General features: G+C 39.3%; 1 protein-coding gene across 20 annotated transcripts in view; it reads left to right on the top strand.

Moving 5' to 3' along the window:
• Window positions 1–24,727, top strand: part of LOC146834551 (adhesion G protein-coupled receptor L2) — a 202,023-nt gene that overhangs the window by 77,537 nt on the left and 99,759 nt on the right. For all 20 annotated transcript variants that reach the window (XR_014960634.1, XM_085601952.1, XM_085601948.1 and 17 more), the window contains exon 3: window positions 8,162–8,375. Coding sequence is in view for 19 of the 20 variants with exons in the window: in XM_085601952.1 (XP_085458078.1) it covers window positions 8,162–8,375 (214 nt within the window). In the remaining variant the exon portion in view is untranslated. The remainder of the gene's footprint in view (window positions 1–8,161; window positions 8,376–24,727) is intronic.

Raw genomic sequence — 24,727 nt, 5'->3', positions numbered from 1 at the left:
ACTGGATTTGTTTCTCTGTTATTGTGAATTTGTGAGTGGTTTTAAAACTTCTTCAAGGCTGTCCGTACCAATTGAGAACCATATTTTTGGATACCTTTTGGTAGATAAATTAAAAGCAGTGGATGTAAGATGAGAAAATAATCTAAACACCAGGATGTGTAAGAACATGTTTCAGCCAAATGTGAGTGCTTGAAGTCGCAGTGGCTTTCTTCAGGACTATGTGTGCATGTATGGTAAGGCATGCGTCGGTCCTGTTTTAATGGGTCGTAACTTACAATTTTTACCATGATTTAATTTTCATGTATTTAGGTGCCCTAAATCAGCTGGGGTGGATGGGACCTGTAATCACATATTCGTCAAGGCGAGCTGCCCGCAATTCTGCCTGCTCTTTTCCTCGTGGTGGGGTCGACAGCAGGTATAATTGTGGGCAGCTCCTCTTAAGGAATGTGAGACTATAGGCCCCGCCCACCCCGGCTGATCCATGTCACGTGAAATACACGCAAATTAAATACTGAAAAAGAGGATGGTAAAAATTGGAAGTTGCGACCCATTAAAATATTTCCCTGCATGCCTTCACACGCATGCACTCTCTATACCAGGTTGTTTCCTGGTACACTTGGTCCTGAAGAAAGCCACTGTGACTTACCTCACTCATAATTGGCTGAAACATGTCGAGCTAAGCATCAGGATGTGAGACCTGTATATTATCACCTCCCATCCACTGCTTTTAATTCATCTATCCAAGGTATCTATAAATAAAGTTCTCAATTGGTACGGACAACTTTGATGTAGTTTTAAAACCAACCACAAATTCCCAATCCCATTATAACAAAAATCTAGCTCTGCTGTAATGGGGCATCACAGCACACCCGGTATGTGCTAAGCATCTTGGGTGGGAACCCAATAATGAAGCATGCCACCAACTAGGTTGAGGAGTGAGGGTTCTTTTAAAATACCTAATGGCTCCCCAGTGACATGAGTGAATGACATTTCTGACAACAGAGTTTAATCGTAGTTAGCTCTTTCTTGTTTGGTATTTACGATCCCTATATTATATACACTGAGCGATCCTATTTTAAAAACTAAAATAGTTTTGCACTAGCGTGGACTTTCTATTGCTATTGTCCGCATTCGAGAACAAGCATCACACTTAATAGGCTTTGCCAATTGTTGAACTTGTTGCCTTTCGTTTATCGTCTGTAGAAAAGGCCCTATTGACTTTTTGAGTACTTTTTTTTTTTTTTTTTTTTTTTTTTTTTTTTAACATCTGCTGATGATGTGGGTGCTATCAAGGTGTCTTAGAGACACTGTTTTAATGCATTTCCTTCTCACAGGGAGCGACTTTAAAAGCTTGATCATTTTTTTTCTAAATATGAGTGACAGAATGTGTAATTATAAAGAACCGATTTGCCTCATAGCAATGTCTTATTGCAAAAGCCCATGATGATCAAAGGTAATCATTTGGTTTCACTATGTCTTCTGTGTAGAATATAGTACCAATTGGAACCATGAGTCTGAATTGATGCCGCTTTGAAATGAAAAACTAGTGCACACAGGGTCAGTGTCACTAATGTGCATCTGTATAGAAATGCTTTCATTGCTTTCTTTCATGTACTAGTTTATTCATGCGATTTGGTTTTTTTTTTTTGGTTTTTTTTAATGCTCTGCTCCATCAAGCAAATGTTTAAAAAGCACTCCTTGTTTTCTCGAAAAACGATTTGAGACACGTGGACCGAAATCTGTAAATACCCCAAAATTTGGTAAAATGCTGAACTGAGTGCAAAGTTAAGTGATGGAAAACAAAAATTGATAAAATGGGAGCATCTGATTATTAACCTAATCGTGTATTAAAATGTATTGCATTCAAGCTCTAAATTGTGAGGCTCTGTCTCCAATCTAATTAGTGATCAAAACCTGTCCTGTACGTTGCAGCATCCTAGAAAGGAAAATAATTTGGTGTTTGAAGGACTTCGGAGACCAACGTATAGCAAGTGTTTCATCCAACTCCTTGAGAATTGGTTCTTTGTTTTGTCCACATAAACCTTTTTTTTTATTTCACTCTTCAATTTTCCCTGCTGTTGTCTGTCACTTCTGGCAGTTTAGCGCCTGTCTCACAACTGCTGCAACCACCTCATTTACATGCAGCCCTGCCAGGGCTCCCTGCTGTCAGTAGAAGACCTGCGACTTCGGGCATTGCCCGACAGCGTGCTTTTGAACTTCACTGAAGAAACAGGGCCATATACTCAATCCACCACCCCCAAGCGCCGAAGCCCCCCTATACTTAAGTATCCAGTTATTTCACCTAGCTCACATAAATGACAATTTGAAAAAGCAGTAGACATTTGCCTTTTTGCAGTACTCGCGTATATGGGATGTTTGCTCTAGTGGATTGTTTTGCATGGCGTGGTCTATAATGTGTGTGGTAAATTACTGTGTCCACGTTCTGTACAGCAGAGCAACAGTGCTTAAAATGCACATTTTCAGTTCTTCTGATTGCCTTCAGTTTGATAGTAGTCCTGTATCCGTAATGTAAAAGCAAATATCTATTTTTCCATATTCGTCAGCTATGTACTAACTCTGGCTTTATAGTCTGTTGTCTTCACAGAAGTGAAAGTTATGGTCTAGGTCTATATAGATAATGTCTTTTATCTTGAAATCCAGTTGAATCTCATCCCACAAGCATTTGAGAGATGATTTGTGATTATCACAAAAGCGCAAGCGACCAATTGACTTCAATCCATCTGACATGCTTGTTATCCGTGCCATGATACTGCTGGTTTATACTCTTTAGTCAGCTGGGGACCTTGAAGGGTACCTGTATCATTGACGGGCATACTTCTGACTCTACCTTTGTGGCGTTGACTGATCCTCTGTCCTGCCTCTGATATTAGTGCTCTCTGACTGACAAATGTTTCACAAACGCAGACTGCAAACTTACTTTTTCCAGCACACAGCCTTTGTGTCCTCCGCTCCCTACTGTGCAAAGCATTTTTCACAAAGATTTTCATTGCCAAAAATTTTTCTGGAGCACCCCTGAAAAAATAGGAATTTCTGTTTAAATATTTCACAGTTCTCTGTGCTCCTTACATTTTCTGGCCTCCTTTCTGTCATGAGACATAATAATACAAGTTTTTTGTTCTTGTTGCATTGAAGATACATTTGGGACGAACCATGCATAACGATTGGTGATCAATCTGTAAATTTTCACTGCACGGTGAATGAGTTTATTTATTTTATGAACTGTACCATTGGCTTGTTCGTTGCAAGAGGAGGGAGCGAGGGAGCTGTGGTCAAAGCAATATTTGGCTACACAACATGTGGGCACCGAGTTTAGAGTTTATTTCTGATCCCTTTCATTTGTGTAACTGTGCTTCGTGAATTGTGTTCAGAATCTAATTGGATTTTCACAGAAGTAAAAATGCCTGCATGCTCTACATCACTTGAAAGAGACTGCGTCTGTTTTTAAGTCCATGTTGGTAGACTGGCCTTATGTATTGCTGAGAGACCAAAACTGTGTTTTGTGCCGCCAGTAATCCTTTCTGCTCTGAGGTAATGGTTTGATCAAAGTTGAAGGCACAGAGTTCGGAACATTGAAGTTTCTTGTAATCGGAATGTTGTGTACTAGCCTGGGCTTTCAATTGCATGAGCAGTATTATCCATGGCAAGGTTGTAGTGAAAGCAATTAGTGAAAGAGACGCCAGGAAAATGGGTTTGAGGATTGAATGGCAACCCAAGGACCTTGTCTGTAGCAATTGCGGAATCTCGTTTAAAGATTGCACGCTGTGTTTAGCATTCTTTTTAGAATCATATAATTTATACTTGCAGGGGGATATTGGCATTGGTGCTGGCACCATTTCCTGAATGGCCAATGGAGAACAGTGCGAAATTGTTGGGATGTACATTCTGGTCAGATTATGGAGTCCTGGGCCTCTCCATATCATCTGGCTTCCCCTATGGTTGAGCACGTGACCTCCAACAAACTATGTAGGTCAGGCTCGAGTGCTGCACCTGTTCCCACTGGGTGTTTATTCTTAGGCACAATGTACCACAGTGGCACGCATTTTAAAGTTCCAAAAATCAAATTTTTCCCTTTATAATTCCAGTAAAGAAGACCAAATAAACTCAAAGCTCTCTTTGTACTTTTACAGCACAAATCTTCCATATTTTTTTTTTTTTTTGCTTTGCACACAGTGTCACATTTTAGTCCTAGAATGTCACGGATGATAAAATGCATTTTATTTACAGTCCTTGTCACTGGTTGCTCTGGGGAAAAACACTCTAATATGTATTTGGCATGGAGTCTCAAGACGCTGTTATTTACTGCCAGGATCCTCAGTCTGCCGTTCCTGTAATGATTTTTGAGGTCACCTTCCTGACCCACTCATTGCCTCTACATTGTTTCTGTCAACGTGAATGGCTTCTCAGGAATTATCTATTGTTTGCAGGCCCTGCTCTGTCCCAGCCATTTGTTTTGAGTTAAAAAGGCTTGCTGTAACGATTTTCGGATGCCACATTACAATACACATCTACCTCTATTGCAAAACGGAAACCTTGGTGGGTGGTGATGCATGCTTTTATTTTTGCCTCTTTCCTGCATTAGACTTTTAAGTCCTGAATCCTGGAGGCAGGGAGGGGAGGGACTCTATCCAAACGAGTGCTCTAATAGCATAAGAGCTGGGCTTTTGAGCTGAAAATGCTTTGGGTTCAATGCATCTTAAATTTACATTTACGGAACCGCCCCCAAGCAACACTTTTTGGCAGATTTCAGTTTGAGGATAGCTGTGATAGACAGTGGTTGCTTTCCAAATATTGCCTCGATCGTAAATGTTCCTTTTTGTACAGCGCAGGGTAGAATTCAGACTCCGAGTTCTTACTGGAAGAGGACCTGCTCGTCTGAGGTAAGATTTAGAAGACCGTATTGGCTGAAAATAGATTGAGACACATTCACTACCTGGACAATGAGGGCACACTGTTACTAGGCCAGAAGTGTACGTGCAGGTGCCTAGTGAGGATCCGCAAAAGTGATCGCTGAGGCCCCCAGATTTGAGAGACTTTGCTCTTTTTCTTGTACATCTCCATTTATGTGTATGGTAATGCAGATCTGTTTTTTTAACTCCACAACTCTCGAGGTCCTAAATGTCCCTCCCCTTTCGCCTTCTCCACTTGTCAAGCTACTGATACTCCGTTTACGATGCTTTATAACCTTCTTTTGAAAGCTAAACTTGCATGAGAGCCTTGAGTTTCTGCTGTAGCAGGGCAGGAGGTAGTATATTTAGCTCAGTGTTGCTAATATTGTTTCTTTTCTGCTTAGTGGTGCTCATTTCTTAGTTATAGTCCTTGCTACAGTTGTAGTTTTTTTTTTTAACAACTTAATGAATATATAGTTTTCCTGAAATTCAGGGAACTAGTTTGGAGGGCGCTGTTAGTTGGGCTATTTTGGTTCAACAATAATCGATGATGGCAGCTACCACCGTCCAGGTTAATGCTAAAACTATTCATTTCTTGGCATCCTTGTATTTTGAACAAGAGATGGAGCCATGTATTCTTACCACTGTTTGAATTACATTCTGGTTGTGTACAGAATCTGGATAAATACAGCAGCAGATGAATTACTGGGCCCCTTGTCAAAATGGATTAACATAGCATTTCTAAACTGTGGGATATTGAAACGTGTGCCAGAGTTATTTTTAATTTCCCACGAATAGTCCAGAGGCTGCTATTTGGTGAGCACCTCTCTTCGGGGGCTCAGCAAGGTTCTGCATTGGCTCCTCTACTTGTTATCTATGCAAGCCTCGCAGAGCACACTTGAAACCACTGAAAAGGCTCTATGCTAACCTCACCCCCCCCCCCCCCCCCCATGGCATATATTGATCATAAACCAAATATTCTAGGTGCACTTCCATATTTTAAGAGCCCATCACTTGAGATGAGTAGAATTGGAAGATTAGTTGCAGAAATAAAAGCTAAATAATTTTATGTATTGCAAAACAAGCAAGTATCCTTACGTTTCTTGCATGTTTTTACAGACTGAGAGGCTAATTTTAACTGGCTGACCTCCCCCTCCCCCCCATATCTTGTCTTTCGATAGTCTCCCTTTCATCCCCATCATCTGTAGCCCCATGAACACTTTCATCACTGTCCACTTATACATTCCCTTATTCACACGTTGCCCATTGGACTCGCACCCTTCCCCATCCCATCCCATCCACTCCTGCTCCTGCATCCACTGCCACATATCCACCCTGCTCCAGTACTTCCGCCATTGTTCCACCCCAATACCACTCCCCCTCTTTGTCAAATGAAAAAAATGAGTTGACATTTGATCAAAGTCAGTGAAAGATTGAAGATTTAGGATTCAGTATGTTTATTTAACAATTAGTAGCGCGTCCTTCCTTCTGGGACCCTTGTTTCAATTCCACTTTTACTATTTTTTTAAATAAATATTTGTGCTTCTTTGCGCTGCCCAGTTGTCTGCTTCAGAGCACCATGAAAGATATTAGTTGTACATCCAAATATGTTTCGAGTCTAATACAGTTAAATAAATAGTCTGGCCTAAAGGTAATTTTCACTACAGGCTGGTACCTCTGAGTGGTTAACGCACTGTTTACACCGATTTCACATTTTCTAGTTTCAGTCAATTCTAGGTTTTATTTAAGGTGTTAAAGTGCTGCTTCGTAAGGAATCTGAAATGCCAACAGTTGTAGAAAACACGCCACAGCTCAGTTGGTAGAGGCTACTTTTTTATATTAGTCATTATCTCAGCATGAGTCATGTTGCTTCCTCAGACATTCCCTCATGGTGTAGGAGTTCAAAGAAAAAACTCATATTTCTATTTAAAGAGGTTTGCTGGGTTTTTTCACACCTTCTCAAGCAGGCCAGATAATCAAATGAAGAGTTCATGCTTGATAAGGAGTTAGGAATTACAGCAGTTTTTCTCTGCATTGGCTTCCGGGACTATAAAAGTAATCGGGCGCAGTGGATCACAAAAAGAGGGCATGCAGTCGGGAGGCAGAGCACAGAAGGGAAATGGGAGACTGAATCAAAGCACTGCTCTGCAGAAGGCACCAGGATCCATGTAGGACATCAATTGTCTTGTGAGGCGGGTGCAAGAGGCATCCTCGTTGTTCTGTCATACACCAACTGTGACCCCATTTCCATAATACGGCTGAAGCGCATTGGTTTCATTCTTTTATTGTGCTTTTTCTTCAAATGTTTTTTCTCTGATTGTTAACCTTCCATCTAATATTTTAGAATGCAATATACAAGTTTCTCCTAATTTACAAGGGCATATACAGTATTATGCAAAAACCAAGCCCTCCGAGATGACCATAATTTAGAAAAGAGGCTCAACACAACCTTGTATAGCTGGTTCTATTTTAATGACATCTTTCACATATGGAGTTTGTGATAGAAAGAATTAATGGTCTCAGTACTGGTGTGTCAGCCCGATCACAAGACATGAAAGGCAGCGAGGTGCAAAAAAGAATACTTGGAGATATGGTTTAGCAATAGAATAATGGAGGACTAGATATAGGATTTGGTATCTAAAAGAACTGGAAGAGATGGCAAGAATTATTTCATTTGGGGCGGTATATGCAAAGAAAGTGCAGAATTCACTTTTTGATGTGCATCTAGCCTGAACTGTAATTTCTCCCTCAGCAAGATGCCGTCTTCTGCCTTAAGTAACCGATAACTTAATTATGAACGCCACCATCCAAAAGTCAGTGTCCACCTAGGTAGCTTTCTGAGGCACTTTTTCAGAAATCAGTGATTTGAGCTACGTGAAACTATATGTAGCATTTTGAAGTGTTCAAAATTAAATTGTTCATATGATTTTAAATTGAATGTTTTAAGGCCATTGCAGATTGTGTGAGCAGTGGAGTACATGGTTTAATAGGCTTTCTGAAATTTATTGAACGAGATTTAGCGTTTGAATAGAAAGAGGAGATCGTGCATTTGTGTCTGTATAGTCTAACTAATACAACTGTCCTCAGTTTATTTCTGAAAGAGGTATGCAGTGGTGTTTCTAATATTTTTAATTCCTGTTTTTGAAGTTGCATACATTCCCTACTGCAAAATCACTCTCTATGGATTTATTAAAATGTTTTGTGCCACTATTGGTCAAATCAGTTCAACAGGCCTGTTCCATTTATTTTTGCAGGTTTTGGCCGAGCAGCATTACCATTTGGTTTAGTCCGGAGGGAGTTGTCCTGTGAAGGCTACCCGATTGACCTTCGATGTCCAGGGAGTGATGTCATCACGATTGAGAGTGCCAACTATGGGCGGACCGATGACAAGATCTGTGATGCTGATCCTTTCCAGATGGAGAATACGAATTGTCATCTCCCGGATGCCTACAAAATTATGTCCCAAAGGTAAACAAATGTTTAGCTTGAAGCACTTTTGGACATGTGCATAAAATACTGTTTTTCAGTTTCAAAGTTGACGTATACAAATTTATGAAAAAAAATTAAAATATTTTTAATAGTGGTTGGTGTCATTTTAAGATGTAATAGCCTGCTGCTCTCTCGTGCTTCCATATATTGAAATGCAGCAACCAGTCTGCAGATCATGAGCAACTAGGTGATTTGTATTTCTTTCATCATGTGGAGATAGGGGAGTGAACGTGTTTCAAAAAAATATATATTTATTCTTTCCAGCGTGAGAAACACAGTTTGTCACCAGCAGTGTTCTCCAGTAATACAATACAGATCCTGCATTCAGTATTTGAGTAACCTGTTTCCCAATTAATTTCGCTCAACACCACCTTCCCTTTAACCTAGCAAAGATAATCCCTAGTATGTTCTAGACTTGTTATATTTATATCTTTATAGAGCTGCCAACCCTTCCAGATCTTACTTAATTTCCTGTTGCGCTCCTCTGCCTTCGTAGACCTGATTCTTTCCCAACATGCACCTGTCCATGTCCTTTTTCCATGTTTGGAGAGCTGGTGATTTTCTCGGGTGAGCAAAAGATTTGCTTGGATTTCTAGGGGTTTGTTCCTCACAATGTCACATTGTTGTGCTTCCCATCAACAAATTAAGTTCTTACCCAAGGTCATGTTGGATTGGGGCTTGATACGAGTTGCACCAGGCCTACACTCCCTAACATTGATCTTTGCGATGAGCAGGAGAGCAAGAAAATGGTGCCTGGATTCCTACAGTAGTACATATTTGGAGATCTGAACATAGAAATGGAAAGGATTTAAATAGTGCCCAATATATTAATTGGGCTGCTAGGCCAACATTGGGACTAAGATGGTCGTATGTCACAGTGCACATTGTGCTCAAGATGTATAAGTGAATAGATTTATGTGAAAATGTCTAAATGGTGGCTAATTACTCCTAGTTGCACTGTTGTATGCATGAAGTTGACAGACACTTGAACTTCTTGTATTCCGTCAGAGAGAGGCATTCATTAGATGAAGTGTTGATGACAACATGTGTGTTAACGAGTTGACTTTCTCTGTCATTCATTGCTGCTTAAATGGCAGTGGAGTTTCAAAGATATCTTAATTAACTATGAAATTATCAAATAATTGAGGCTAAGAATAGCAATAACCTCAGTTTAATTGAGTGTTAATAAGATACATGATGATGTAAAGACACATGGTGAAGTGAGGCCATTACTTTATTATTTGAACCACACACAATCTAAGTATCGGGGCATTCCCATTGAGGTGGACTCTATTATTGGCTGCATTAGACTCGCTCTGCACTGAGAAGTAATTTAGAAAGTATCAGATATCTAATTGCTCTCGGACTTGAGAAGCAATAGTCTTAATTTTATTCTGAGTCCATAGGGGTCCAAAAAAAGCTCCGACAGATTTTAAGGCAATTCTTTAACTATCAATTGGTAAACGGAGTCGATGTGGTAAAGTACAAAATGTATTTGTATTCGGTATGTTATCAAGAAGGGAGGTTTGGCTATGCCTACTTTGCAAGTATGTATTGCTGTGAATTTTCTCTCCATTAATCTAGATTGAAAGTACACGGGCCCAAATAGTGATTTAAAAACTAAAGAGCTTTTATATTTTTTGTACGACTGCAGTGCTATTGGAGAATAATGAACACAAGACTCTTGGTGAGCTTCAGAGGTTAAGATTTATGACATCACTATAATCAAACCTCTTCATTGCGTGCCACTTGAAGCCATAATCCAGTTCAAGATGGCATGCATTACACATAAAGCAATTCACACTGCGCGACCCCCACCATTTCAAGTACAATCTTCAAAATACGTCTTTTATCGCCCAGTGTCAAAATTATGGAGCTTTTTTCCAAACGACATCATCAAAAGCCAGATAATTCACTTTTGAGAGACTTAAAACACACCTTTTCAGACTCTACTTCTACGACTAATCCCCTTTTCAATACCTTTCCCTACGCTATCTTGCTCTTCTGTAATGGTCGTAGTCCAATCTGTTTGAAAAAGGCACCATTGCAATGTGGCTAGTCTGTGCTATAGACATAAATTACATGAATAACAAAAAAAAGGAGAAGAGAGACAATCTGCGGAATTCTCAGGACACAAACCTCAAATTACTCTTCCTAATAGAACTGCTTCTATCCTTGGGGAAGGTTGTGAGGCCTTTAGTTTCTTCTTCTTGCCTTGGCCTCACAAAACATAAATTATACTGTATTGTTTTGCCTTTGAACTTAAATCTTTCTCACCCAGTAACAGCTCTTGCAGATTGGTATGTGAGTGGAGCAGAATCTCTGTAAAATGCTGGCAATTCTGCACAAACTGTAGAAGGCTAAGAGACAATCATGCAATCCCGACATCAATTAAACCAGATAAAAGAGAATGGTTTATGGATGAGAAGGGATATTTAAATGAAAACAAATTGTGATCAGCCTGTGGTCTCAAATAGTGAAAACTGAACAGAAACTGATGTCTAAGAATGGAAAGGATGGATCTGATAGAGCAAAAGGATAGGGGCATTGATTATGAGGGACACACAGGCTAATCTCAGCACGGTGCACAGAAGCTAGCGAGATGGGTGAAAGACTAAGGCTCATAAGGGCCAAACATCCACTGTTGCCTGATATGAGGGATTGCCAACGTTTGATATGCAAGAAGCTCCTTTCCACCAACAGTTGTGTAGTGACCCGTATTGGTTTTGGGTCTGTACTTTGCCTCCTTTGATTGGAATGGTGGGTAGCGTTTAATGCATCTTTCACACACCCTTGCTCACAAATTAAAGAGACACTATCTGTGTGGCTTGTTGTCACAGAACTGTGTTACCCTATTGCTAACTATAAATTATAGGGAAGGATGCTCTTCTGCAGCATGCATTTGTCATTGTATTAAGCGTTGCCAGTTTTACTCTTTTCCAGACTAGCTTACGGTTTAGATTCATCAATGGATAGGAGTCCTCCTTATTGACTAGGAGCATTCCTTGAACATGGAGCTTCAGTACAGTTTGGATTTTTTCCCCGGGGCAGTCAACTTCAAAGTGCTGCCTTTCTCTTTTGCTTCCTAAGTCGATAACCACCAACAACACTAAAGGGAAATGTGGACTTCGCCAGGACTGGAAAGCTGGACTGATCCTGAGCTAAATAAACAAACGGTTGAATATGGTGTAAGATTTTCAAGTGGGAAAGATGAATATACTTATGGATAAAGGTGTTCTACCTAGCCTGATCATGATTTTCAAATTAATGAACATCAAAGAAGCCCTCAATATCCCCGTCTTTGGAACAGGAAGGCACATGTGTGGGACAATGTAGTCCCTTTGCCCTATAACATTCTGCCATCACCCTGGCGAAACACCTTCCTGACTGCCTTTTCACTGCATACATATAAATCCCTGTACTTACAAGATGGATGTATAAAATGTACTCTGTGCCCCTGTCTCAAAAGCCAAACCACCAGTTCATCTTTATAGAGGCAGCAAAAACTGTGTCAATCTGCAGGTACTTCTTGAAGTGGTGTACCTTACTTTTGTGAGGGAAACATTTTGATAAATCCAAATATAATGCAAGATCACGGCAACACAGGACATTTGTGAAGGCGAACTTGTTAGGATCGAGAACAGAAAGCTGCAAGCTTCTTAATTTTTGGCAATGTATGCGCACATTCATGTTTAAAAATAAAAGTTTATTTCAGATGACTGGGTGACAGCCAATTATTTTTGTCGAAAAAAATATTAACAGCATGCCCTTTGAATTCTGGTTTGAGGAAAAGTGCTTCATTGAAAGTTGCCTCGAGCTGAGTAATAAATATACGAGGTAAATGGTTATTAAAATCGAGGACGCTGGTTCCAGGCTAAATAAATGATATTCGACAGCCAAAAGGTTTATATTCACAGAAATGCTCCTCGAGCCAGCTCTTGGTTGCAACAAATAGTACAGGATGGCTTTTGTTTCTCGTATAAGTTATATTTTTATAATGCCGAGAGCAGGGCTTTTTATTTATTTTATTTTTTTTAATTAACCCCAACCCCACCACCCAAGATGCCAGCGTTTGTTTTTCTACCCAAATAATTTTGGTTCTAAACATTTGTGATTTTTCGCTGGGGTGTTCTTTCAGGGAGTTCACGAACGGATTCTCTCCTCATGCAATATTTAATGTACTTAGCCTGTTTATATCACTGACACAGAGTGCGTGCTAGTCTCTCAGACGAGTACATTCTTTTCCGCCTCACTGCAGGCTGCCTTGTACTCCCAGGCTTGCACATGGTGTTAGCAGATATTTAAAGCACTTCAGCACAACATTTTATAGGTCATGATGAACCGAGCCTATAAAAAGAGTTATTGCAATGGAGTTAATGTGGTACCGCAGCGGATAGCACAGGGAACACCCAGCAAGGGGCTGTTCGTCACATAGCTGCAGGAAAATAAAATGGCTGCCACACTTGCCTTGATATCGATTCATCATATAATGGCAATCGAGGGAACGTTCAGGGTTTTGCATATAGATAAGATGTACCCTACAGCAACGTAGTAAATCTAAATGTAAAGCCATAGATATACTTTTAAACACACTAGGTAGATAACCACTACCATAATTTGCTATTTTATTTCTTTGAACAAACAACGTTCCCTTTTCTAGGTTGGAATAGATGTTGTATAGTAAACGTAAACACACTAGTGTATCTACATGCTGTGTTGTCTATTTACTAATGTGTTGGCTAGAAGGAAGTAATGTTCACCCTAACTTGATTGTAAGCTTACAGAGTATAAAATGTGTAGCATAAAAATAATTACAACCAAAATGGGTTAAACCCACTGAATCTGTGTCATGTCTTTATAACTATACAGGACCTCCTAAGCATGTGCATAAGCATGTGCCTAATGACGCAAGCATTTTGCGTAATTTAATGTGGATAACCGCAAATAGCTGTACACCGCAGGGCTATCTATGATGTTTCACACTTAATTTACGTTCTGCTCCACATGGTAGGATCATAGAGACAGTTAGTCGTTGACCTTATCTGACTGGGCAGTGTTTGCTCTCAGGGTTGGACTGTTGCTATATGTGTTCTGCCCTCTGCCAGCATTCCAACGCCTTTTTCTGCATGCCCTGCGTTTGACATTTTTAAGGTGGTTATTTTCTTAAACCTGTATGCAACCCATCCAGTATCTCTACCTATTGGATATTAGGCACTTTTTTTTACACACTTTAAATGTCATCTTTGGGATACATTTTGACTCTCATTTCTTATCTATGTTGATATACAATTCACATATTGCCTTCAGTAAAGTATATTCGTGCAGCCTTGTTGAAACCTTTCACTCTGTTTCATACCGATAGAGCGAAAGGAAACTTGTTTACAATAAAATTGCTAGCACTTTGAGTAGTGTATTGTCAGGAGGCTGCATATGTTTCTGTTCAGCTATCATGGCTGCCATCAGCAATGCTTGTTTGCTTTTTTTATCAGACACTTCCTGCCCTCGCCTAGAACTTATTTCAATAGAATTTCTTTTCAAATAGAACTCATTGCATGGTGCAGACAACGTGTTAGAAGTTTTTACCTTATTAAATAAGTTTGATAAATATTTAACTACCTTAGGAAAAGAATAACTGAGTGGAGCTTTACATGTTGCTGTGAGTGAGGATGAATGAGCATTTTTAGAATAGCATTTTGGATGTGTATTTGTCTGTTCATTTTTTTTCTGCTTGCGGGGCTGTGGAACTAAATGAAAGCGTTTTGTGCGAACATTATCCCATTGTTAGGTGGCCCTTGTTTGATAGCCTTGAAAAATATAGGTTGTGAAATTATAGATTTTTCGACGTACGGATGTGACACAGTATATTCAGGAGCATGCGCATATGTTTTGTGTGTTTTCCGAGCGCAGAAGAGTTTTGGTAAATAAGCTTGTTGCACTTCTGTCAATATTGAGGCCAGTGGCATCAATATTTTAGTAGCAACAAAAGTATTTTTAATATGCTAATTATATGCCCGTTTCACTGGAAAGCGTAATCCTCCATTTATCTAACTTTTCTTTAAATCGTTATTTCTTTTCATCAAAAGCAATTCAGTGAACACTCGACCAATATAGCCCACATTTGGTCTGATCCGCTTGGAATTTGAAGTAGTGCTTACCATTACAAGGTTGCACAGTGCTGAAAAAAAGCAACATGGCCGCCCTCCTCAAATATCTGGGATTTCACTGCTCAGGTCTCTCCTCTAATCCGATATATGATGATTGAAGTTATTGTTAAATCCTTGACAGCTAGCTATTCAGCGAGTGAAGGTGCATGCAATTATTAGCTATGTGATAGAGGTTTGTTGAGATGCCTGTTCAAACCTTGACGGAGGTTACCTGATTTTTATATGCTAGCTATGAGTTATTGACGATTGGCCATGGTTAACAAAAACTAAAGTGCTTTTCATGCGTTAGCAAGGAGCCGTTGATGATTAGCCATGGGTGACTGTATCAAACGTTGTCATTTGTGCCAGCAAGTGGGGGCAGAAGGCCCACAATACTTTAGTAGATAACGCCACCCTTTATGATGTAGATGCTTTTCAAAAGTCTAAATGTACACCCTACACAAAGTATTTTTTTTTTTTCTATATTGAGTTTTTTCTTCAGCTCTTACCTGTCCTTATTCTCTCCCTACTTGTTTCTAAAAAGCTTGTTGGTTCCAGATTTCCCCACCCATGATGGCTGTCATACTTAATGACTAGCACAAGGTAATCTCAAGCCCGGTGCATAGTAATCCATCCCAGTCCAAACGTTTGAAAGTGACAGATGTTTATGCTCCTTAAGAAATCATTTTAACCTCATTGAAGAAGGCTGGGATTCTTGAAATGGTACAAGTAGTTATCTTGCCTCCTCTCATCCAGACTCCTATTATCACATTCCTAAGGTAAATGCAAATTCTTAAACTGAAGAGTAGTGTTTTGGGACTTTTTCCTATGGCTAAAGCTGTTCCTCCAAAGAAGCATCCATCCACAGTAGGTCCAAACCGTGAACGTGTCTTAATATGAAAGTTTGGGTTCATTGTCTAATAGTCATTTTGTAAAATGCACTGTACCAGCTTTGTGACTTGATGTAAATTGTGTGTCAGATGCTTGGTCTAATGCCTTAATTGTCACTAAGGCGGATTCTTAAAAGTTACCCCCTTCTCAAAATGCCAGTATCCAGCAGGACTTGCTGTATTTATTTGCCTATTTTAAAGCGGTGTTTATCTCACAAAGTTTGTTTTAGTTTCATCTGGTGTTCATATGCCGTCTCGGAAAACTCACCGTAAGCTTGGAAGAATGCCAAAACAGCAGAGCTCTGACAGCGACCAGTAAGCATTGTGAACAGCGTGCACCAAAAGGTGTACACCTGGATGTTATTGGGGGTCATGGGTTGTGGGATACTCGAAAGGGGATCCCTGCTCATTAGCTACCACATACGCTAACAAAACTGTTGATTTAGGTAAACCATCTTGGACTAGGAATACTGTAATCTGTGGGTATCTGCTAGTGCAGTAACCAGGCATTAGATAGTTGTCCCTTCTGGAAATTATTTGTATGTGCTAGACCCTTCTAAGCTCTCTCCTGCTGCCGCTGTTACGTTCTCCTCATCTAGTAAGAGAAAGTGCTTTTCCCATCTAGCACCGATGGTGTTCAATATCGCGAATTTTCAATTACGATTAATCTGCTCACTCCTCCTATAGAAGCACGGTTGCATTGACTTAGGAAGGAGGAGTTGGGGTGGTGTGGCAGTGACTACTAGAGTTGGCTTCACGCTTAACCATATTGCCTGACAAAGAAAGGACTCCTGGCGTCGCCTCCCTCACCTTTAGATCCCTGATTCCCAAAAATGAATTAAATGCAAGTATGAAGCATAGAGTTAAGAACTGGGCATTTGCTTAAAAAATCCTCCCTCAGAGGTATAGTTTGAATTTTAATACAAATTCAAATGCCACTAAAGGAATAAGCTTTGTCCTCTTACTTTGAAATAATATAATATAGGTCATGGAGCCGGCACAGTTAACAGATAAATCGTGCATGGTTTGTGCATTGTCGAAGAATCTGAAGGTGCATATATTAATGTTCTAAAAACCACATTTTATCGTCGGACAGGGAAGCCACCTTAAGTGTATTATCTATTTCGAACCTGAACCCGGTTGCTGCCCCACTTTAGTGCAGAGATAACTGAATCATGTAGGCCCCTTTAAAGCTTTATTGAATTCTCAAACCAGTGTAGTTTGTAGCAGACCATGCACAGGTTGTAGCAAAACCCAGTTATGGAGAGTAATTGTTTTCAGGAAAAAGACTACCTAGTTAGTCACCAGCTGCTACACCTACTTTGTGATGCTGTATATTCTTATTTTTAGTTTTCAATAACTTGATGGGGAGGATCGTTTTGGCTGAAAGGACACACATGAATCGTCGTAGATTATTATTATTTTTTTGACAACTACTTGATTTATTATTTCGGAGAAATTCATCTTAAACAGATACGTTTCTTCCGCGACAGTTCCATGCAGTTTTATGGCTTCTTTTCGTTCAGCTATTGAATTATTAAAAACTTGCCATCTTTATTATCCGCTGCAATTCGGTTAAAGGGTGCGGTTGTTCCTATTCAGAGTTTGTATTTTACAAATTCAACACCGAATCATTGCTGATGCAACTGCATGATGGCGAATTTGTCATCCAAGAAATGTCATTCTGCGGTGAGTTTCTACTGTCCGGATGATTGCCGATACCTTATTAAAAGGGTTGCAAGATCTTGGTTCTAGATGGTCCTCTGTAATAGCGTCATGCATTTTGATACTGCTGGATGTCAGGATGACATTTCTTTGATAGATCTGACGAGTCTCTTTATGGCTTAGGAAAGACAACCTGGCAATTGATTCCCGTTCACCTCCCTTCATCCAAGGTAATGATAGATAACAGGAGGTATGTTTGGTCAGTGTGCTAGTCTTAATAGTGCCAGAGCACCCATGTTGTAATTGTATTTTTTGTGTAGGGGTTGTGCGTAACTTGGGTAACTTTGTTTAATAACGCAAAATGACTGCAAAATTGCATAAAATTTGAATTTATTTTTACATCATACTTTTGAGAAAAATACGTCCTCGTGTCCATTTTTGGCGTAAAGCCATATTTACACAAATGCAGCGCAAAAACAGCTCTTTGGGCCATATGTACGAACGTACTTTTCCATCGACACAGAATGGGTAAAACACTTTGATACATCTGGCCCTTTTTCTTTTGTTCCTGAGTATTAACTATAAATATTTTACAGAGAATTGCGACATTTGAGGTAACTTACTACTTCGAATGGCTTGTAATATGTGCATGTTTGCTCAAGCTGAATTAATTTTACAAATTGTAAAAAGTTTTCCTCCTTTTCCTGCAGAGCAACCAGAGTTTTAATGAAGCTAACAAAACAGTCCGTATTATATGCTTTTATGGATGATGCGCAACTGATGATTTATATAAAGCCATTTCTGGCGTTCATAGAGTTTGTTTGGACAGTATAGCTTTAAAACACAAACAGTGGTCAACGGAAAGCTTTCAGATAGATGCTTTTTTCACTCTTCATGTAGTTGAGATTTACTGCATCAAGTTTTCATTCTTGTTGAAAAAAAATCCAGATGGAAGGTTCTTTAGTGCATGACCCGCTTCCTGTTATCCTTCTGTAAACGGATTAGAATTCTATATCCAGAGGCCCGTTTTCAAGCGTGACTGTGGTAATAATGCTCATTACTTGAGTGGCTTCTACTGGTGCAGTGAATAGATTAAGCACGTTTTCTTTAAAAAAAATAATAATAATTTAAGTGGCGCTGCGCTCACTTACAATCTGCTGGTACTTCATGGTGGCCTGAGATTGGGTTCCAAATCTTTTTGTTGGCTTTCTTTGACGTGAAAAAAATGTAAAATCCACCTTATCACAAAAAAACAAACTTAGCTGGTGGAAACAAGCCAAAAGATTTCGTTCTTCCAACCTGGGAACTTTTTGGGCAAGAAACCCAGTCTTTAAGTCAAAAACTGTGAAACAAGAGAAAAAGGGATTTCTATTTGTCCGGCTTGGATGGAGAGTTAACGTTTTAACTTCATTACCAATGTTTTAAACTCCATTTCTTGAGATTCATCTCTTCCCCTTGAATCTCTCTTTAATGCCATATCAGTTTTGGGTCTTCGATGTGCTCCAGCAGTCCTACTGTTCTCCTTATAAAGGTGGCTTCTTTTACTTTGGACACGAGATTAAGTCTTGAATTAGCTTCTCTTTGAGCTTTCTTTCATAGAACTGAAACACAGATGCAGTACTCGGAGCTCGGTCTCAGTGGCAGACTCTGCCTGCTCAGTCTTACACGGTTAATTCTCATTAATTGATTTTCGTGTGTGTATCTGTATGTGTGTGTGTGTGTGTGTGTATCTGTATGTATCTGTATGTGTGTGTGTGTGTGTATCTGTATGTATCTGTATGTATGTGTGTGTGTGTATCTGTATGTATCTGTGTGTGTGTATCTGTATGTGTGTGTATGTATCTATGTGTGTATCTGTATGTATCTGTATGTATCTGTATGTGTGTGTATGTATCTGTATGTGTGTATCTGTGTGTGTGTGTGTGTGTGTGTATCTGTGTGTGTGTGTGTGTATCTGTATGTGTGTGTGTGTGTGTATCTGTATGTGTGTGTGTATCTGTATGTATCGGTGTGTGTGTGTGTGTGTGTGTGTGTGTGTGTGTGTGTGTGTGTGTGTGTCTTCTTCCTTCTTCCTTCTTCCTTCTTCCTTCTTCCTTCTTCCTTCTTCCTTCTTCCTTCTTCCTTCCAGGGAGTCTGGAATTTGAGAACAGCCATAACCTTGCCACAAAAGTAACTGGTCACAACGTTTTAGTAGGGTGTAGGCTGTGATTAGAACAACCAATTAGACATAATAGTTTTCCCTTTAATGAATATTTGAGCCAACAAGTTAATTTTTTTTACCTTGTACAAATACCCCAGAGAGAACTTCATTGGCTGGAACTTTATTTTTTATATACATATAAACTTATCTAAATTTCTTTCTCAGGCTGAGACTTTCAGAATGGCCCAGCAGGTTTTTTAATATGAATCTAAAATAGTTTGTTCGTCACTCCGCCATTGTTTTAATGGTCTACCAATTGTAGGGCGTGTTTCACTCCTTAAGTATTTTAAATTCGTCACCCTCCAAACTTTTTGTATGAATGCAGTGCCTCAAATCCCAAACCCATGGTCCAATATCAACTCTAGCCACATCTAGGATTCTGAGTAGATACCAGGCTTTTATTAACAGTGGTATATTTCTGCTATGTTTGCTTAGAGTTATTCTTTTATACTTCACTACCCCACCGCCGTTCTCCTCCTGGTTCAGTTACTTAATTTCAATTCATAGCTGCATCTTGCAGGTTTTGTATCGGATGCTCCATGAGCTGAGCAGCATGGAGCAAAAACGTGTCTTGGCATCAATGCACACTGCTACTAGCCGGATATTTATTGTCTTTAGTAGAGCATGTTAGACCTACGGGGAAAAAAAAAATCAATCCGAAGAATCATGTTCAAAGGCACTTTTAGGATTGGTCCTAGGAGGTTCTAAAGTGTTTTTAAGTTTGTTTTTGTCTTTTATTTTTTATAAAACCATTACTTTCCCATAGTATGATTTAAAACATGTGGAATGTGATGGCCCCCTCTAAGGAGAGATTCTTATACTTGTGTTCATGGCTCACTCAGGCTTAACTGGAAAGTTGATTGAGATGCTAAATTCTGTGCAGCCCCAGAGATCCATCTAGGCTTGTGTTCTGAGGTGGACTATAGACTCGTAATAATGTTCCTTGGTGTTTCAGTCTTCACCCTTTATCAGTTTACCGTACTTTAATCAATTATTCCCTCTTTATCGAGTTAACTCCTAAGTTTGTTCTCATCTCTTTGGGGGAAGCTTTCTTGGGTTCTATTTTCCTCCACTTGGAGGGATTGCTAATTGATGTTTTATGATTTGAAAGGATCATCAATATCTTTACTAAGAGGAAAATTGGCAGTGTATCTGAAATGGACATTGATGACAAAGCGATTGACATGTTAGATGGGAAGTTTTAAAAAAAGAAAAATCATTTGACTTGAAAATTGTGTTCACTCATAAGCTCAACCCCAGACAGTTTTACTGCCTCTTAACCTTTTCTTTGTAGAGCTTTGAGCTGCTGCCCTCATCATTGTTACCCTAAGAATCAACAGTAAATCTGAGGGATTCTTGTACATAGGTCATTGATGAAAATCGTAACGAAAAAAGTGTATTCCCAAACGAGGGTTAATAAAAAGCAATTTCTTCTTTTTTTCTGTCCAATAAAACACTTTATTGTGACTAAGTTGCTTTACATTGTTGCTTGTCCTAATCTACACTGTTGGCAATTATCTACCCTACAGGCTTTTTTTGAACAGCAAGGAGCATGGGGTGAAAAATAATTCCATCTACGCATCCTTAAGAATAAATCCTAGAAAAAGACTTGGTGTGACTGCTATAACATCTCACAATAATTAGGACAAAAATTCCATAAGTCGAAAAAATAGTATTTGCAACAATTTTCATATCATAACATGACTAATTAAATATTTAAAAGCTGAAAAGAAGGTTCTGTGCAAAGAAAAATGACCAGCTGCAAAATGACTCAACTTTGAGGGTAATTATGCTGAAGAAAATTTCAGATTGGCTCTAAAGTTCAGCAAGGTCACTGCTTATTATTCTGCATACTTAAATGGGTTTGTTACATGCTCCTTGCTAATTTAAACTAAGTAGGGCGCCCTATAGTGATTTCCCATTCAGTGTCCCTGGATAAAAATGTGATGGTCACTGGAAATGCAAACTGGAGAAGTTTAGCTCATTTATCTAGGAACCGATTCCAATTGCCACCCTTCTTCTCTTTTTAATTAGACAGCCGAGGATTCGAAATGGAGGAATGTATGAGTTTGAAAGTTGCTTGCTATTTAGTATGCGACTTCTTTATTCCATTGAAGGCAGGAGTAAGATGCAACGACACTGAAAATTGCTCTTGCTTGCATTTGTCTCAAAATAAAAATGTATAACTTTCCTAATCAAACGGTGTTGAGTTTTTGTGCATTGTGTATACCGACGAACTATGCCACCGAATTTCTAGTTGACTGAACTAACTCCACCATTATTTATAGTGTTTGCGTTTCATATTTGTGTGTTTACCAGGGCATTATGAATTTATCAAATTCTTGTTAACCCCAAGATTGGTGTTGAACTGGACTAATCAATACCCTATACCATTACACCTGTAGGAGGCATGTTACTCCATTTCCATCCATTTTTTTTTCTCGCTGAATCCCACAGCATGCCTCTGGAATTATTGGTACTAAATTTTAACACAATTCTGAGATTAAATAATGGGCAAATAACTATTCAAATTGGTATACAAATTAAACTTTTTTTATACAGGTGGTAGGATCCTAAGGTCCGTGTACTACTGCAACTATGAGACGAATCTGAGCAGGAAGTATTAAATAATTCCTTTGTAGAATGCCTGTCACGTTTATCCAACCTAGCTCCAGGTTAAAAAAACAACTATAGTGTTGTCCTTATGCTATTGCAAGCCTAGGTTTCAGCTTCTGGTGGAGAATTCTACAGTGCACATAGGCAGTTGTTCTTTGAAATTGAACCCTACACTAGAATTTTTGACCCCGGGCATTGAGCACTTCAAGCTTAAAGGTGCTTTGGGCAGATTGCAAGGCTATATCCAAGACCCACCACCTATCCCCTGCTGAACACAGCCTGTAGGGAAACCACAATATGTCTCTGGCTATACTGGCCATGATCTTTCCACAGACGCCCTACTGAACAAAATGAGTGAGCAAGACCTCACCATTACAGACATAGTGCCAAGCAATTATAACAGGCATGCACTAGATACGAAAAACTGCCTAAAATACAAAGGCAATCTGCGAATCAAGATTAGGTCAACTAATTGTTTCAGTGGTGTGAAGTTCAGGGACAATCCTTATAAAGCATTAATATTGCCAACGTTGCAAATGAGATTTGAAGCAAAAGAGGAAAAAATGAAATGCTCTGCAACAATGAAAACAAAAGTGGAAAAAAATTCCTCAGTTTATTACAATATAGCCTATGTATCTGAAAATCTCATTTCTTTATTTGATAATATATTCTGGATGTCTGGAAAAATGTAATGGGTTGTATTGTAGGGCTTTGAGTCCTGCAGCAAGTTCCTACTTCCAAATAGTATTTTAAAACCTCTGAATGCACTTTGTTGGATAGCGTGGTTAAACCTATTTTTGAACCAAATACTCCATAATGTACAATTTATAATGCTTCATAGCTGGGCGGGAAGGATTTCCCCTCTGTATTCTATTTCTGTGAAGTTCAAACGGAGCTGTACTTCCTTGTGCAGATAAAGTAGAAGCAGTGGTTCCCAACATGTATCTCTGTAACAAGTGGTGCAACCCTGTTATCTAATATGTGTATTTTCCATACCATTGTCTTACTAAGGAAATACCAAGAGACAGAATGTCCCAAGAATGACTCATTTAGACAGCACAAGTCAAATACAGCGTACTGAATGCTTCCTGAAGTTCAGAGTCCGCGGTGTTTACTCATGACTGCCACATGAAGTCCAATGGACTCTAATGTGGTTAGTCCAGTCTATTTCTCCCTTTACTTTGCCCACATACATAGTCTGCAGGTCGATAGGGAAAAGTTCCCATATAAACCAAGACCACTTGTTTTCCCTTTCTTGAGCATTGTTTAAAATCGCTCTAAATCCGGGCTAATTGGTCAATATTGTAATGGATACTTGCCATTAATGAATTGTATAGCCTGCTATTGGTACTGCAGCGCTTTCGGTAGTTCAGTAATGATTTTACAAAGTTTTGAGGTTTGCCTCTTTAACCTGTGATTGGGCAGAGGGCTGTACCGCAGTGCTTAGGAATCCCCTTGCTCAGAGCGCTTACCAATTGCCCAGAGTATATCTAATATGTCAGCAATCTGCATGTAGTCTAGTATAGTCCTCAATTAGTTTAAGGTTTCCCTTCTCTGCAGTGCATGTTGTATGGGCGGGGAATATACTTTGTAAAAAGTCTCTGGCACACACTTGGGGTTATGTTTTTTTAAGAGGATTTATTCATCTAGAGCACTTGAACGGTCTTAGGTATTAAATAGGCCAGTGCAAAATAGAAATTAAACTGGCTTGATTTGCATATTTTTTTTTTTTATTTCTTGTTACATGAAATTACTCCATTATGTCATTTAGCTCAACTACGCGCCATTAGCAGGAACGTTTTACTCCGAATGCTCGAGCGCAACAGAACGTGAGAGCCTGTATGCAGTGCTTTAATTTTTTTGCACTATTGCACTATTTTATTAGCGTGAAGTGCCCTTGTATCAAAAAATGGATGTGATGACTAATTTTGTGCTTAAATATATCACCAGATCATTTATTTCATAACCGCTTCAATTATCTCAGACAAACTAAGCATTATCATCACAAGCTAGTAGGCCCGCTATTCTGATAGTCATATGTATGTGGGCTGTTATATTGAAATGCCCATCCAGTCTTTGGCACCTCTCCTCTCACTGCCCACCTAGGCAGCTTATTTTCTGTAGACTCTGCCCAGTAGCCAATCTATTGAGTGAAGAAGCACGTTTTAAATTGGTCTCTGAGCAGATATCTAGTAAGTAAACAGATTGCCTCACCACCAACCTGTAATGAGTGGGTCAGAGGTGTGGAGATAAAGCCCCGAACTACCCACTTCAGAGCCAAAATATAAACTATTGTCCCTGTCGCAAAACTGGGAGTGTAGCCTAATTTAAAGAATGTAAATCGAAACCAATTCAGATATTTTTGGACATTCCCGCCTTATTTTCTCCAGATAAAATGCATCTATCACTCTAATGTAGGTTGAGAATAGCAAGACAGATGGCACACCTCATTTCTTTGGTGTTTTAAATCTAATAGAGTAAATGTTTTTAACATGGATGCGGTAATTAAATGAAATAGATTGCAAGAGTTCCACACATTTTGCGGTTTATAGAGCTCACGAGATCCCCCGTAATTAAATTGTAGGGAAACTCATGAACTGCTTTGGGAATTGTGTTGCAAAGCGAAGTTGTTCAAATCTACAGCTGAATAGAGCGCAGAAGCCTTGTAATTCAGTTACCGGGAGGCTAGAGAGTCATAAAGAACATTAATAACGCGCTCTTACATGCTTCTCTTAACGCCCCTTAAACCATTGCCCCAAAGGCGACTTCCCTTAAAGACAAGTACTCTATCTAAACTCTTTCATGGCTGAGTCAGCC

Source organism: Triturus cristatus, chromosome 4_2 (assembly GCF_964204655.1).
Source record: "Triturus cristatus chromosome 4_2, aTriCri1.1, whole genome shotgun sequence".
NCBI classification, from domain to species: Eukaryota; Metazoa; Chordata; class Amphibia; order Caudata; family Salamandridae; genus Triturus; species Triturus cristatus.
This window is presented reverse-complemented; position numbering and strand designations above follow the sequence as displayed.